The sequence below is a fragment of the Nicotiana tabacum genome, chromosome 18 (genome assembly GCF_000715075.1).
Source record: "Nicotiana tabacum cultivar K326 chromosome 18, ASM71507v2, whole genome shotgun sequence".
Taxonomy (NCBI): Eukaryota; Viridiplantae; Streptophyta; class Magnoliopsida; order Solanales; family Solanaceae; genus Nicotiana; species Nicotiana tabacum.
The window spans coordinates 80,786,473-80,803,641 of NC_134097.1; the positions used below are offsets into that span (position 1 = coordinate 80,786,473).

At 36.5% G+C, this 17,169-nt stretch overlaps 1 protein-coding gene across 4 annotated transcripts; it reads right to left on the minus strand.

Moving 5' to 3' along the window:
* Positions 1-301: 301 nt before the first annotated feature.
* LOC107790148 (uncharacterized) lies at positions 302-5,145 on the minus strand. 4 transcript variants are annotated; one of them, XM_075237012.1, is made up of 3 exons: positions 4,934-5,145; positions 1,701-2,384; positions 302-566 (listed from the first exon to the last, which is right to left on the minus strand). In XM_075237012.1, exons 2-3 carry the CDS (start codon positions 2,373-2,375, stop codon positions 516-518), a joined length of 726 nt encoding a protein of 241 aa, XP_075093113.1. In that variant the 5' UTR covers positions 2,376-2,384; positions 4,934-5,145; the 3' UTR covers positions 302-515. The 4 variants fall into 4 exon arrangements, with proteins under 4 accessions (XP_075093113.1, XP_075093111.1, XP_016467537.1 ...); XM_075237010.1 differs by having other exon boundaries at positions 302-569; positions 4,934-5,143; XM_016612051.2 differs by lacking the exon at positions 4,934-5,145 and adding an exon at positions 4,433-4,628 and having other exon boundaries at positions 302-569.
* Positions 5,146-17,169: the final 12,024 nt, after the last annotated feature.

Consider the following 17,169-nt stretch of genomic DNA (forward strand, 5'->3'; position numbering starts at 1 on the left):
CGTGAGAATTGACGGTATTAAATTTCGACGTGCTTTGACGAAATTATACCCATTTTAAAAATATTTGCAAGACAAATTTGCTTGCTTTTTGAAAGAAAAAATAAACGAAATATTAAAACTATGACGGACACACAAAACAAACAGTAAGCTCTCAGTTAGAATTACAATCTAAAATATCAAAAGAAAAAAAGTTATTTCAATTTGAAAGGTGCAAGGGGTTAAGTTTGAAAATCAAGTGAGATCCCACAATCATATTTCCCTTGATTTTCACAAATGTACAGTGTAAGTGCTACAATGGGAAGAGAAGTAACTTAAAGATAAATTAAGCCATCAGTTAAAAATTAGTTGATTAGTAAAGGCCAAGTTACTTGAGCTCACTTGTTCATAATGACCTTTACTGAGGAACAACATGTAGAAGCAGCAGAGACAGACTCAACTTCTAAACATGTACCAAAATGTACAAAACTTCGTTACTGTACATACACATATGACCCAAAAAAGGAACCTAAATGTCTTCAATCTCCTCCTTCGCCAACATCATTTCTCGTTATTGAAGAACTTTGTCCCTGCTATTTTAAAAAAAACAATACGTCACTTTGATTGTTCCATCAACAGACAACCTAAACTTAATAAATTCAAGCAACTGCTAAACCATATAAAATGTTATTCGCAATGCTTCGGGCTTTTGTTCGTTGCCTTCATTTTTTGCAGATTGGATCACGAAACCAAAACATAAACATTTTCAGTAATGGGAATAGAATACCAACCACTAGTTGTACTAATACCATCTTTCTCTGTCTTTTTTCTTTTAATTACTGTGCCTATAATCAGAATCTCCATACTTGAGCCAATTACAACATAAACATAGAAAACTTACAACTACAACATAAAAAAAAAATTACAACATTAACATAGAAATTTTGGTAAAAGCTTTTAGGACATAGTAACTTTTTTATGATAACTGTATTACTGTCAGGTTGTCTTATCTGGTTTAAATCTCGTTTTAGCAAAACAAGAACCCTCCTTCCTTTTTGGGGTGATTCAAAGGAGCCTATCGATTTGAAGTAAAATTACTACTCCTTATGTCCCAAATTATACAACTCTCTTTCCCTTTTAGTTTGTTCCAAAAAGATTGACATCTTTCTATATTTAGTAATATATATCCGAAAATTATGCAGATCAACAAAGAACACATGAGCAGAAACCATACTCGAAAATGGCAGTTCACTCGAGTTGCAACAAGCAGATATTATTAATCAAGGTTTTAACAAGCTCATGATTTTCTGATAAATTCCATGCACAAGAACCACTTTTTTTCTTAACATGAATCACTCTCTGTTCTCTGTGTGTTTTGTTATCTTTCTACGCATTGGCACACTAAACCTTTCTAAACAGTCAGGACAGCATAGCAGTCATTTGCCAACAATTTGGCACTGGTTCTCTACTGAATCTAGAGGAAAAGAAAAGGAAAGAATATTCTGAGTTTCTGACTATGTATCCAAATGTAGTTTAAGTTTAGAGGTCATTATTGGTCAGACATACAAAGACTATTCACTTACTCTGGAGAACAATTACTTTGTGCAGATTATGGAGCAATGCATTGAAGTGAAGATTGTGAACAGGAGAAGGAGGTGGAGGCTCAATGAATCACAATAATGGGACTCAATCCCACTAAAACTGAAGATCAAGAGGAAGAATACCTGTTGCATTCTGACAAATACGGTAGCAATTTGATCTTGGATTCTTTTTTCCATTTCTACTCGCATTTTACGAAACTCCTCTTCCATATGATCTTGAAACCTTTTGACCATTTCTGCTCGCATTTGTTCACGTTTCTCTTGAAACTTTTGATTCATGTTAGCTCGCATCTCTTGACGTGCTTTCTCTATTGCAAAAGACAGGCTAGCCTCAAAGTTGGCCTGTTGCATGCGGCTCTTGTTGGGAGGCTTCTTTCCATACTCGTTTCCGCGAGCATAGCCTGTTCTCTTGCCAAGTACAGTGGCTAAAGACCTTGAGCCACATGATTCCTCCATCTTCGTACATCCACAAGCATCATGAACTATTTCAGTAATATCATCCTCTCCAACATTATCATCCTCTACTTCATCATTGCGTACATTATGAGAATTATCATCTCCTACGAAAACGTCTCCATGCAAGTCCCACACCTTATAACTATCCCAGAAGCCTTTTTTCAGTAAGTCTAGTCTTATTACGTTTCTCAACTTGAACACAGTGTTCATACACCCTTTACAAGGACAACAAATCATAGAGCTCGCATTTGGTTGATTGTATGCCCAATCAAGAAAGCCATCTATTCCTCTAATATATCTTCGATCCGCTCTATTTCTAATCGTCAACCAAGATTTATCCATCTCTACTTTCTACAAACAAAAATGAAAAATTACTGAACTAAAAGTATAAGGACATCGACAAGAAAACTAACCAAGCTATATAAACCGGACTAGAAAATAGAGGAATTGTTGAAATTAATGTGAAATTTTTATGCACTTACAAATATCTAGTTTTAGTCTTTTCCTTAATTGTTGAAATTAATGTGAAATTGGTCACTCAAACAATAATGAGAAAAGCAAAGAGTAGTGTCAGTAAAAAGTGAATATTTTACTTTAATAAACTATTGGGTGTTCACAGAACTTCCTCCCCCCCCCTCCCCCTGGTTAGAAACAGTTAGGTGGACTCATTTTTAAGACTTTGATCATCTCACCTGCGCCTCTCAACAAGTTGTCCCAAAACATTTTGCCACATATTCAACCGGGGGTTTGGGGGGGGGGGGGGGGGTTAATCTAAAGAGAGTTATAGTCCGGGGATAACAGGAACATCCAATAGTTTAGGTATAAAACTCGCAAAATGGTGATAGTTTAGGGGGACTTAACATATTCACTCTTTTTTTATGATGGTGGTGCCCAGGCCAACTTGCGCACACCTCGACTATGGTTATCTTGGCAATAATTATATAAGGATAAACAAGTAAAGAGAGAGTAGTATGTACTCATATAAAGTGAGTTTGTAGAGTGTCTAGTTTTGGAAACAGAGTTGGAGTGTCAAGAAAGCTAAACTATCACTAAAACATTACGCATCTACAGCTACGAAAAGCATTATAGCTAAATATGAAAATTTCCGTGGCAAAACACTTTAGCCACAACATTTTTTCTGTTGCATTCATAGCAAAATATGACGTAGCTAAAAGTCAGCTACAGACTTCACATGATCCATAGCTACGGACTAATACTTATTGCTGCGGAAGTTTTTGTGTTGTAGCTGTGATGGTAAAAAAAATTTGCCACGAAAAATATACTTATAGCAAGTGACAGCCTGCATACTGCATATAGAGAATATAATAAAGGCATTCTCCACCTACATTTGAATCTGATGACTTGCTTCTTTGGCTCAACCTAATTGACACATTTACAATATGGTTGCCTGTAATGTAACCTAGGTGGGAGATCGCCTCTACTCATTGCATTGTCAGTTTATACTACATGTTGGCTGTATTGTAGCCTTGGGGGGAGATCACCCTGGACCATATATAGATACTAATGGGCAAAGAATAGATTATTAGTGCATAGAATTTATGAGTAGATTGGTACATTATAAGGTCATCCAATCATTTGATTCCTAGCGATGCTAAATTTCTACTATGACTTGGAGCCGAATGTTATAAATCAATTTGGTGACCAAGCAAACTCAGGATCCAAAAAGTGCACCAGTAACTCCCCCTTAAACACCTTTAGCATTTCAGCCTCTCCGTTCACAAGAAGAATCTATCCACTTGTTCTTATTAATAACAGCTGGAGGCTACATATCTTATGAAAATGCAACTTTTAATCAGTTATGTGCAGATATTGCGTGAGAGCACGATAGTACAATAGATTCAGATTCTTTAATGGAGGTCTTATCATTGTTATACAGAATATACATAGTGTATCTCTAAGGGTTCTCACACAAGAGTTAAAACATTTAGCCGGAAAGGTGAGCATATAAAGTACTGTTTGCAAACCTTAGAAACGAGAATTTTGCAAGATTTAAGCACTAAGGTCCACTTTCTTGGACTGCTGTATATTTTGCTCTATCTATATTATAACAACAGCATACCCAACGTGGGATTAGGGGAGGGTAGTATGTAAGCAGACCTTACCCCAACATTGAGAAGGTAGAGAGGCTATTTCCACTAGACTCTCGACTCAAGGAAATTTTGCTCTATATTACATCACCCTTAATTTTAAATGATAACAACTAGCTAACTTTTCATCTTTTAGCTAAACAAAAAGTTGGGGCAAGAGCACCTAAGGGTGTGACCTAGTGGTCAATGAAATGGGTTGAGAACCATAAGGAATCAAGTTCAAATCCTAGCGAAGGCAAAAAGACAAGGTGGTTTCTTGGCATATGTCCAAACTTTGATAGACAGATTTACCTGGTACTTGCACGATTATCAAAAAAAATTGGCGAAAGAACAAGTACAAAACAAAACCCAAAAGCCAGATGCAAAAGAAATAGGTATATATTCACAGATTTTTGTGATTTTGGCCGTGTGTTATAGGAAACTCTGGTTTGTGGTAACAGATGCTCGTGGAAGAACCTATAGCCTCCAGCTGTTAAGAATTAAATTTCAGCTCTAAACACCAAAAAGGGAGGGGGGGGGGGGGGGTAAGAACAGATGGCATGTGTTGTATGCGATTTTAGCTCCTCGAAACACTAGAAAATTTATTCAATGATAGGCAAAGAGCAAAACAAAACTTGTACAAATTAGAGGTTGCTATTACACAACAATTAAAAAAAATGAGTTTCAAGGTCGAACATAAAAGAGGCAATGTAGGAGCATGGCCCATGGGGTACATGAAAACAACATTTCCAAAAGCTATTGAGGTTGATAAGAAATAAACAAGTTTATGTGGAATCGAAAAACTCCAATTACCTCCACTTCACAGTGAGCGTAGTGAACGGAAAACGCTATGAGATAGACCTCGAACAAGGGTTTTGACTTGAGAAGCCTTCAGCACAGACGATTGACAATGGTTTTGTTTTTCTTTTCTAATTTTCCCTTTTTTGGGCGGGACAAAGGGCAAATTTTACCCCTGAACTTTTCGTAATAGGACAACTTTGTCCTCCATTTTGTTTCTGGCCCTAAATTGGGAGTCCGGAGCCAAAGTAACATCTTTTTAGACTCAAGAAACCAAAATAGGTGCTAAAACAAAAGGCAGCACAATTTTATGTATAGCGCATGTGTGATTATTTGTTCTGATTTTTTGAATGACAACTCTAATAATTGTACGATAAAGCACTTATTGTATGCACATTTTTCAGGTGTCAAAGGCACTTATAGTTGCTTACTTAAGCCGGGCGTCCATTTTTTAAGAAATCATTCTTGAGCAAATTTGAACCAATTTGCCAGTATTCTTCAGCATCATTTATATTTGTCTTCATCTTCATCAATCTTTCCAAAGTTCTCTTTGAATCTTTATAGGATGAACGATGAGTGAAGAGTTGGGATTGCGTTATACTGGGGCGGTAAGACTATGATGGAAAATAACTCGTGCACTGTAGTTATTCTCCATATAGTATTGTTAAGTTGTCATTTACATTGGAGTACCACACATTAGTATCTCTAATATGTAAAAGAATGAGTGTGAGTAAACATTCGGTGAATCTTAAGATAATTGAAAGATATATGTATTTACTTACTCCACAAGGTGTTGCTTTTATACCGAGTGTAACATCGAAGACGATGAAACTCTGCAAGATTTTTCAAGGACTCCAGATGAAGACATGGATGTTCTTGTGATAAGCATGTTGGAAATGTATGTAAAGTCCAAAGACGTCAACATGACCGATGTTTCGCAAACTACGACTAACACTCAACCATGTGGAGATATTTTCGGATATGTTTTATCTAAACAGGTTTCGTATGAAAGAATATGTCCTGATCTGAACTTTTTTCTATGGCTTAATGAGGAGCGAGGACACAAAGTCTCTCCAATGCTGCAGCGTGGAGGGTCGACAAATTTACATAATTCACAGGCTGAGTGATAAATACTTACTTACTTTGTTGTAGTGTAACTATTTATTTTATATGTATAGTAATAATAACTCATATTTCTTTCGTAGAGGTAACTGAGCAGATAATTTTTTACTAGGTATGAACAAACCAATAGTGGTAATCTACCTACGTTTGGAGGGATGGATCATGCTAGTCCTCCTCGAATAATCAGCAGTTTGATAATCTTGGAAATTCTTCTGGTTTTGGAATGATAATTAATGATGTTCCATCCGAGAGACTGCATAATGTGCGATTCACAAATTATGAGTGGTAGGTTTAAGCGTTAAATTTAGTATATTCCGTTGAGATGTACAGAAGATTAATTATTCGATTGGTTATGCAGGAAAAATGAGTAACAAGACAGTTTTGTTCTAACTCAGTTGGGCGATGATGATATTCTGAATCAGGATATGGCATATGCACAAAGTGAGAAAGATGATAGTGAATATGACAACAATGCTGATGAGTCAGACGATGGAGCACTCTTCATAGATGAGAGTGACAATAAGGAACCGCCTTTTAGAGATGAGGGTGACAATGAGTAACCATATTTGAAAATGGAGCATGATGCCACCACTAAGCATGCTCCGTATATGCAGGCTCACCTACCGTGAGACCAGTAGGGTACTAGTCGTGTGTGTAATTTTATTTCAAGGAGATTTCCTACCTTGATCACTTGCCAGGGATGCTGGATGCGGATGCCCTCACAAGAGATCTTGATGAAATTCGTACAGCAACGTGGGATGAAAGTAGACTAACGGAGCTTCGCAAAAATATGTTTTTCAATGACAAGGTTGGCCTGAGCAAGGCGGTGCAAATTTTAAGCATAAAAAGTTGTTGTGAGATTGAGGTTGCTAAGTCATCTTAAAAAACATATAAGGCGGTTTGTCGTCGATGGGATAAAGGTTATAAGTAGATGTTTCGTGGAAGACAGTTGAAAACTAATATGTGGGTGATTCGAAAATATTTTTAATACTGACACATTCAATAGAAATCATTTTAACTTGAACTTTGATTTGATTTTCCTTGATTTCACACATTGAATCGTCCATAAGGTACAAGGTAAAGGAGTGCATAACATCAGTTGTGCAGGTATATGGGTGTACCACTACCAAAAAAGGTATTATTCGAGTGTAAATGTGCATTTGATATTGTTTATGGCAACTAGGATGTGTCATTTGCGGCTCTACCGAGGTACACGACTGCTTTGAAACACTTTAATCCAAGGAAAGTTGTTGAATGGAAGCTTGAGCAGAGTCTGGGAATACCAGAATACATATTCAGATAAGTGTTCTGGGCATTTAAACTAGCCATTGATAGTTTTGTACATTATCAATCAGTAATCTCCATAAATGGAACACATGTGTACGGAAAGTACGATATAAAGATGTTAGATTGTCGTTGGGACAGATGTTAATGGCCAAATATTTTCCCTTACCTTTGATATTTGTGCTAATGAGAGTCAAAATACTTGAACAACAACAACAACGATGACGATCTAGTAAAATCTCACTAGTGGGGTCTGAGGAAGGTAGTGTGTACGCCGACCTTACCCCTATCCCAGAGAGTAAAAGTCAAGAGACTTGAACATAGTTTTTAAACCACTTAAAAGAGCATGTTGTGAGATAACGTTCAAGTATTTATCTAATATCTAATCTTCACACTAGGATATCAAATTATGTGCGTGCTTTGGATGAATGGAAGGAGCCATGCGGCTACTAGCCTTACTGTGTTAGGAATTTGAAGGCCAACATCTAGCAGGCTTATCTGAGCAAGTGGTTATACGATCTAATGTGGATCGATGCAATATATCATCAAGAAAGGAAATTCTTGATGCGTATGGAATTGATTAAGAAGGAAGACCAACGAGTTTATTGTTGGTTGACGGATATTAATATGAAGAAATGGACTCTATATAAGGATGGTGGCAAAAGATAAAAAATTTTAACTATAAATATCTTAGAATCTTTCAATGGGTTGTTGAAGTTAGTTCGTAAACTGCCAGTTGTTGCCATAGTGCGGATGTAATTCAAGCAGTTGGCGGAGCAGTTAGTTGATAGATCGCGCAGTGTATTCTCCTTGGTTGAAATGGGTGTTCAATGTATGCCAAAGTCGATGCAACGACTCAACCATTATATGAAGCGGTCGTAGCGGCATACATATTTTTAGTAATCGAAATATTTTTGAAGTTTGAACCAGTTTGCATCAAGGCTGCAATAATAATAATTACATCGTTAGTAAGAGTACGCGATTATGTTCCTGATGTAAATGGACGACTTATCACATGTCATAAAGTGCTTTCAACATACTGGGTTTGCAGCTATAAGGGATATTGATAGAGAATATAGTGTGGCTGCATATGCAAGTACCTATAATGGGCACTTTCAACCAGTGAGTTCTGAGTTTTATTGGCCGCCGGAACCATTTATAATGGTTTGTAACAAGGCATTTTATACCGTAGAAGAGTACCAAAAAGAACACAGATATGGAATCAAATAAATGTTAGAAATAATCTATACGCCCGTAAATGTGGTCTATATTCCCAAACAGGCCACAATCGTTATAAGTGTCCTATAGTGGGTTTGAGATGCGAGAGTAATTCGGCACGTGGTGATAGTTCATCTAACCTTGGCATTTATCAGTGTTTGTAGCAGTGTGTTTGTTAGGTATAATTATTTATAATTGTGTGTTTGTAATATTCAATAAAACAAAAATATATTTCCAATATTTTTACTTCATTTAATACATTAGCATTGAAAATTCAAAAGACTACATAACATATAAAATTAAAATAACTAGACATTTTCATTTGTTGTTATCGTTACTGTCAAACACTATTTCATCGTTATTGTCCTCGAGGTCTATGTCTTCATTTTTTGATGTCTTCGTCTTCTCCTTCAGCATCTTCTTCATATCCGTCTGGGTCTAGGGCATCATAATCTAGCCTCCAATTATCACATATTTTTTGTATTTCTTCACTAAGATCACTTGCTTGGTTTTTGCAGTAATATGATACTCTAATGTCCAACATCTATTGTAGATATTTGGTAGGCTCTCCCTCTCTACAATTATTCAAAAAATCGGATAATCAAGATCTATATGCATTTTTTCATTATCTAAGCCCAATGTTAGTATTCATCCCCTTGGAGGTAGTTAAGATCATCTAGTTCATAATGAACGGCTAGTGCCTTTTCCATCTCTAAGATCTACTTCATCAAATACCAAATAACTTCTGGTTTATCCATGTATTTGGAATTTTGGAAGGTTGCCGATAATACTTGTGGTATGGCTAGATCAAGCCAACGACATAAGACTTCATAATCGCACCTTTTTGAGTATATGGAACCCACGATGTGTTTCACCCCAAATTCGCATACCGTCAGGCTTTGTAGATGTCACAACCCTAAACCCGAACCCGGTCGTGATGGCGCCTCTCGTGAAGACAAGGCCAGGTGACACTTCCCATTGCAGTTTTAAAGCAATCAAACATTAAAAATTAAGTCTAAAACATGATAGTTAATCCAAGAGTGAACAGTTGACAATACAGTTATGGAGGATAAACCTAACATAGTCTGATACCGAGGTGTCACTAATCATGAGCATTCAAACAATCCGGAATACTCAGAGAAATCTACAGAGTTTAATACTGTAACTAAGAACATGGAGAATAAGATAGGGAAGAAGCTCCGGGCTACGAACGCCGATAGCTACCTAGAGACTCCTCGGATTCGCCTGAGCTGGAAAGATCAGCACTTGGAGCGGGAGCAGATGCGCCTGAATCTACATACGGGGTACAGGGAGTAAAGTGAGTACTCCAACTCAGTGAGTAATAATCATAAATAAGGACTATAATCAGGAAATCATGTAAAGCACATTTGTAGTTATAATGAAGCAGTAAAACCAGTGAAAGATATGTGAAAGTCATTTACCTCGAATTAAGCTTCACGAAAACCTTTTTCAACAATTTAAGCAGGTAAATGACAGGCAATTAAGGAAAATAAACACATAAAAGTTTGCCTCTCGGGAACAGTATCAATGAATCCGCCCCTCGGGCAATATCTCAGAATAATACCAGCCCCTCAGGCTATATCTCATATCACAATGGGTACCCGCGCTTACTGGGGGTGTACAGACTCCTGGAGGGGCTCCTTACGGCCCAAGCGCAACATCAAGCCATCTCGTGGCATCATCACTAGGCCCCCGGCCTCATATCAACAAGCCATCTCGTGGCGTATAAATCTCAGGCCCTCGACCTCATAATCATAATCAGTGTTTCCTCATAACATAGGCCCTCGACCTTACTCAGTCAGAACCTCACAACCACTCGGGCAACAGTAAAACATAGTGTTCAGCCCAAAATATCATTTAAAACATCATTTAAGTGTTAAAGCAGAGTAAACATGGCTGAATTATAAAAAACAGTGGAATATAGCATGAGTGAGTTCGAGTATAAAGTCAAAACAGTGAGAAATTATCAATAAAAATCTCCTAAGGGTTCAAATAGTTGGTGTCACACCTCCTTTTTCCGGCACCCGCAGGGGCGCAGAGGGAGTTTTTTCCAATTAAAGGACAATCGAAACGAGATTTGTTTATTTATTTCAGAGTCGCCACTTGGGAGATTTAGGGTGTCCCAAGTCACCAATTTAATCCCGAATCGAGGAAAAGAATGACTCTATTTAACAGTCTGCGCACCAAAAATCCGGATAAGGAATTCTGTTAACCCGGGAGAAGGTGTTAGGCATTCCCGAGTTCCGTGGTTCTAGCACGGTCGCTCAACTGTCATATTCGACTTGATTATCTGATTTTATACAATTATGAACTTATGTGCAAATTTTAACCCTTAGCCGCTTTTATTATTATTATTATTATTATTTATTTATTGTTATTATTTTACGGAGAATTGCAACATTGTGAAAACGTATTTCAGACCACGTCGCAATCAATGCACCCATGGTTATCGACACATTTCGACTCCGTTGAGATTTGGATTTGGGTTACATAAATGCACACCCATATTTAAGAAAATGATTTGTTAAAGACACGCCTAGAACGACTAGCGTATTGTTGTTTTGGGAAAGGCCGTAAAATTTCTCTAGACGGCCAACTCCGATGTTCTAAGTATTTAATGCATACATTTGTGAGGGCCCCACAATCTATACATTTTACTAGGCGAGGCTCATCTCATTTATTTTAAGTGGACAAATCCTAAAGCGACTACATTTTTCTATTAAAATTAGTCTCTAAAATAAAGAAAAAAAATCCTAATTAATTACGAGCTTAAAAATAATAATACATAACATACTAATTACTAGATTAAGACAATATTAATAGGAAGGAATTTTATTAAAAATAAATTAAAAAAAAATTCGAAATTGTAAAAAATTTACGAAGTTCGACAATTAAAAATCAAAAGATCCTGATTATAGCTAACTTAAAGCTTACATTGTTATAAAAAAAAACTATTGAAATTAGTTATTTAAAACTAGATTTAACCATAATTACTAAAGCTTATTAAAAAGTTTATTAAACTTAAATGTTGACTCATCTTGCTCAAACTCGCGCCTAATGGATTAATGCTCTTAGCCTTGCAACGTTGAATCACCCATTAAAACATCACTCAGTTATTGGCCTATTATGTTTGCCTAATATTTGCGAGCCTTTGTTATTAACAAAATTTAAAGATAGAAAGAAAACTCAAATTGCTTCTATTTCAAAATTTGCAAATTCAAATCTAGAGTTTACTAACCTTCCCTCAAATTAAGTCGGTTTCCCGTATTGAATATTTACTAACGATTTGAATGCGATTTTAAGCTAAAAAATTAACAAAGCCGAAACTAATACTTATGGCGTTCATACTGACACCCATCCACTAGTCCCGCAGTTTAATACTTCACATAATAAATACTTCTACCATCTACATAACATGAGACGCATAATGAATATTTAACTAAAATGCGAATATTCTATAATTAAAAAAAACTTAAATCTTCCGGCCATTTCATTTCATCTTCAATACATATGTTGAAATGATTCAGAGTAGTGTACCTGGTATTTGAATACAAAGAAAGGAAGAATAGGATCAGCAGCAGTAGCAACAGCGCGACAACAACAAACAATCAACAGTCAGAAAACCCAGTAGTAGACTTGAAAACCGAACAGAAATTCCAGCAACCACCCAATAAAGCAATAACAAAGGACCAACAGTTAACTCAAGAAACCAATAGAAAATCCCGGAAGCAAACAGTAGGCAGAAATCACACTCAGAAATATACGGAAAATAGTATTCAGATATTTTAGAAATCCTCTTCTTCAAGATTAAAAGTATATTCTTATCTCCTCTTTAGTTTTGAAATTTTTTATCTCTCCCAAAAAATTCTCCTCCTATTAAGTGTCAAATGAGTCTCTTATATATCCAAGCAAGACCCAATCCTTCCACTATGTGCACCCTTTAACTTTTATTATTACTCACACTTTTACTTTAGTAAAAGTAGTCAACATGGGCCCTTTGTGTTCTCTCTTTTTGAAAAGTAGTCAAAGTGGGCCCTCATGTTCCCTCTTTTTGCAAAGTAGACATTATTACGCGCCTTTTCCTTTTTGCTTTTATCATTATGTCTGGTCCCCACCATAATTAAATAATCCGTAATTGGTTAATTCCCGTTTTACCCCTAAAACTACTGTTACGCCCCGATTCAAAATCTGTTTAACTTCAAAATTATCTAAGAACCTAAAATTAAATTACCAGCTATAACCAATCCTTAATCCAGTTCAATCAACGAATTCCAACTTAAACTATGAACAACAAATCAACAATCGAAATTATTTTGACTGAACGATATTTTTTAACAACACATATATTTGCATATTCAACAATATTAACAAACAAATATATTCAAATTAAACAAAATAAATGAACAGATTCAAATCACTAAAACTCAACTAATCAATTAATCTTCAAATTAAATCCAACAATATTATAACAAAGATTCATGATTCAAACAAAATCAAAAATTACAAACCAAAACATAAACTCACATTAATTCACTAGATTAAAACGAACTTCAAACAATCAATGAACACGAATTAAATCTAAATTAAACAACAAAGAACGGATTCAAGCGATTAAACTAACATATTTCTATATTACAACTTAATTCTTTTAAACGAATAAAATAAACCGAAGAAGAAATAATTGATTGAATTTCAACTTGAATCTAACCATATTAAAATTAAACTAACAATTTCTTTTACAAAAATAAATAAAAACACATGAAACAAACCAAAATAAGTAATTAAATTTCAATTGATTATAACAACATTAAAAATTAAACTAACAATTTCTTTTACAAAAACAAATAAAACACATGAAATAAACTGAAAAACAATTAATTAAATTTCAAATCGAATCTAACAACATTAAAATCAAACTAACAATTTTTTTTATAAATTAAACTAAAATTAAGCTAACAATTTCTTTTACATACTATCAATTTCAATTTGAATCTATCAACATTAAAATTAAACCAACAATTTTCTTTTTGAATCTCACAACATTAAAATTAAACTAACAATTTCTTTTACAAATTAAACTAAAATTAAGCTAACAAATTCTTTTACATACTAACAATTTCAACTTGAATTTAACAACATTAGAATTAAACTAACAATTTTCTTTTTGAATCTAACAACATTAAAATTAAACTAACAATTTCTTTTTACAAAAATAAATAAAAGCACATGAAATAAACTGAAAAACTAATTAATCAAAGTTCCATTTAAATCTGAAAATTAAATCAACAAAACATATGAACAAACTAGAAAATTAATTCAACAATAGACACGAACAAAATAAGAATCGAACATTTATCGATTTTAGATCCGAGAATATCAAAACAAAAATACGGGCAACATGAAACTCAAATCTACTAACCGGATCGAAGCGACGACGAACTCGAACGGAAAGTAGTTTGGTTGTTTGGAAAAGGACGGAGAAGGAAGCATGGCAGCAGCGCGAACAATGAAGAAACGCAACAGCAACAATGACATGATCTTGGAGAAGAAGAATCCAACGTGATCTTGGAGGATAAGGAGCGCGGGCAGCAGCAAATGGACAGTGAAGAACACAACAGCAGTCCGAAGCTAGATGGTCGTCTTGTTCAGGTGTCGTTTGGTGGTTGTCCATGGCAGCGTGGCAGCAGCCATGGCTGGAGCAACTCGCCGGATGAAGAAGGAGAAGCAGCAGTAGCGACGGGCGAAGAAGAAGAAACAACGAGCAACAATACGACGGGATCTCGTGCTCGTTTGAAGAGCTTGGAGACGCAGCCATGGCGGACAGCAATGATGAGATCTTTTGATCATTTTGAAGAGCTATAAACGCATCCATGGCGGGCAGCATGTGACGAGGAAGAAGAAGCAAAGCAATGGATGCAGTGGCAAGATCTTAAAGACGCAACCATGGCGGACAAGAGAGGGAGATCGACGAGTTGTGTGTGTATGCGTCGCGTATGTGTGTGTATATGTGCTGTGTGTGACGTGAGGGAGAAGGGGTGTGAGGGGGAGGGGCTGCCATGGGAGGATATTTGGAGAAGAAAGAGAGAAAGAGAGGAAGAAGAAAAGAGAGGGGGGGGGGGTTACGGGTAGTCTTAGGTTTTTCTTTTGATTTTTGTTTTTGTTTTGTTTTTTTGTTTTTTTTTGTGAAAAATGAAAGAAAAAAAATAAAAATGGGGTTTGGGTCTTTTTGGGTTATGGACTGGGTCGACCCAGTTCGAAATGGACTGGGTCGTTTGGGAAGATTGGGTCTCTTTGGGCCTGTGACTTACAATTGAAGAAAAGGCCCAATCCGATCTCTTCTATTTTTATCCTTTTCTATTTATTCAATTTCCTAAATAATAATAAAGCTAGAATGCTAAGATTAAATTATAAAATCCAAAATTATCTGGAAATACTAATTAACTCTTAATAACAGTTAACACACAATTAAATAGCGACTAACGAGAAAATCACCCAATTTGGACATTAAATGCTAAAAATGCAGAGTACATTATTTTTATGATTTTTTCATTTTGTAAACAAACTTAATTAAATATTAAACGCAAATGCGACATATTTTTTATATTTTTTATTAACCTAACAAATAAACATGCAAAGACAAAATGCAAATAATTACACAGAAATGCCACGAAGAACACAAAAATTGCACACAAGGAAAATTATTTTATTTTAAATTTTTGGGAGTAATTCTTTCATAGGGCAAAAATCACGTGCTTACAGCTGCCCCTCTTTGCCCGAAGAGACACGAAGGGTTTTCGTGCAAAGATAAAGCGAACGATTTTTGCCCATCCGAGTACTCCGTGTGAAGCATTTTTTGAAAAAGGTTTAACCGAACCTTTGCTTCAAAGGTTTCCTACATATCCCTGGCTAAAGGGGAATCAGGTTAATGTAGTTCGGGAAGTTTTGGTAGCTGGGACTACCATGGGACTGCGATGTTACTGCTGTTGCACGCTATTACCACTGCTTATCGATCTCCTTGTTACACCGTGATTAAAAGAAAACAAGAGGCTAGGCTAGACTACGGATCATAAAATCTCATCTATCTTTAACTCGTTCTTGTTGCCCTGCTTTCTTGTCGGCTTGTGCTTCTTCTGGTGCCTTTCTTCCGAGAACTTGGGGATGAAACTGGCCTCTTGCTTTTCTGAATACCAGTTTTCATCATTTTGTTTGGTCCGCTGGGGATATGGCCTCCTTCAATAAGCTTTTCGGTGGTTCCTCTGGAGATACAACTTTCTTCATCATATTTGTTATGCTGGGCATAGTTTGATGTACATAGGCCGCTTCTTTCAAGACGCGTCTTTCTTCCTTTTGACTCATGCGCTTGAATTTGTGCTGGGACCTCTTGTTGCAACCTTCTATTTTTCGGTGCTGAGGATTTTTTATTATTTTCTGCTGGGGATTCTTGTTGTAACCTTCTGCATTCAGGTGGGTTACTGATTTCAAGATCTGCAGTATATGACTGAAAAGTATTCCTCTCGTTATACAGGTGGGTGACTGAGTGAAAAATATGAAATGTATGCCCGCATTATACTGGTGGGCGCCTAGGACATGAAATGAAAAACTGAAAGGTATGCCCGCATTATACTGGTGGGGCGACCGAGGACATGAAATGAGAAAGATAAAAATGTATTCCCGCAATATACTGGTGGGCGCCTAGGACATGGAAATGAAAAACTGAAATGTATGCCGCATTATACTGGTGGGCGACCGATGAAATGAAAACAAAAATATATGCCCGCATTATACTGGTGGGCGACCGAGGACATGAAATGAAAAGATAGAAATGTATTCCCGCATTATACTGGTGGGCGCTTAGAACAGGAAATGAAAAACTGAAAGGTATGCCCGCATTATACTTGTGGGCGACCGAGGACATGAAATGAAAAGACAAAAATGTATTCCCGCATTATACTGGTGGGCGCCTAGAACAGGAAATGAAAAACTGAAAGGTATGCCCGCATTATACTGGTGGGCGACCGAGGATAGGAAATGAAAAACTGAAAGGTATGCCCGCATTATACTGGTGGGCGACCGAGGACAGAAATGAAAACAGAAATGTATTCCCGCATTATACTGGTGGTCGCCTAGGACATGAAATGAAAAATTGAAAGGTATGCCTGCATTATACTGGTGGGCGACCGAGGACATGAAATGAAAAACTGAAAGGTATGCCCGCATTATACTGGTGGGCGACCGAGGACATGAAATGAAAAACTGAAAGGTATGCCCGCATTATACTGGTGGGCGACCGAGGACATGAAATGAAAAGACATAAATGTATTCCCGCATTATACTGGTGGGCGCCTAGAACAGGAAATGAAAAACTGAAAGGTATGCCCGCATTATACTGGTGGGCGACTAATTCTAAGAAATGAAAAACTGAAAGGTATGCCCGCATTATACTGGTGGCGACCGAGGACATGAAATGAAAAACTGAAAGGTATGCCCGCATTATACTGGTGGACGACCGAGGACAGGAAATGAAAAATTGAAAGGTATGCCCGCATTATACTGGTGGGCGACCAAGGACACGAAATGAAAAGACATAAATGTATTCCCGCATTATA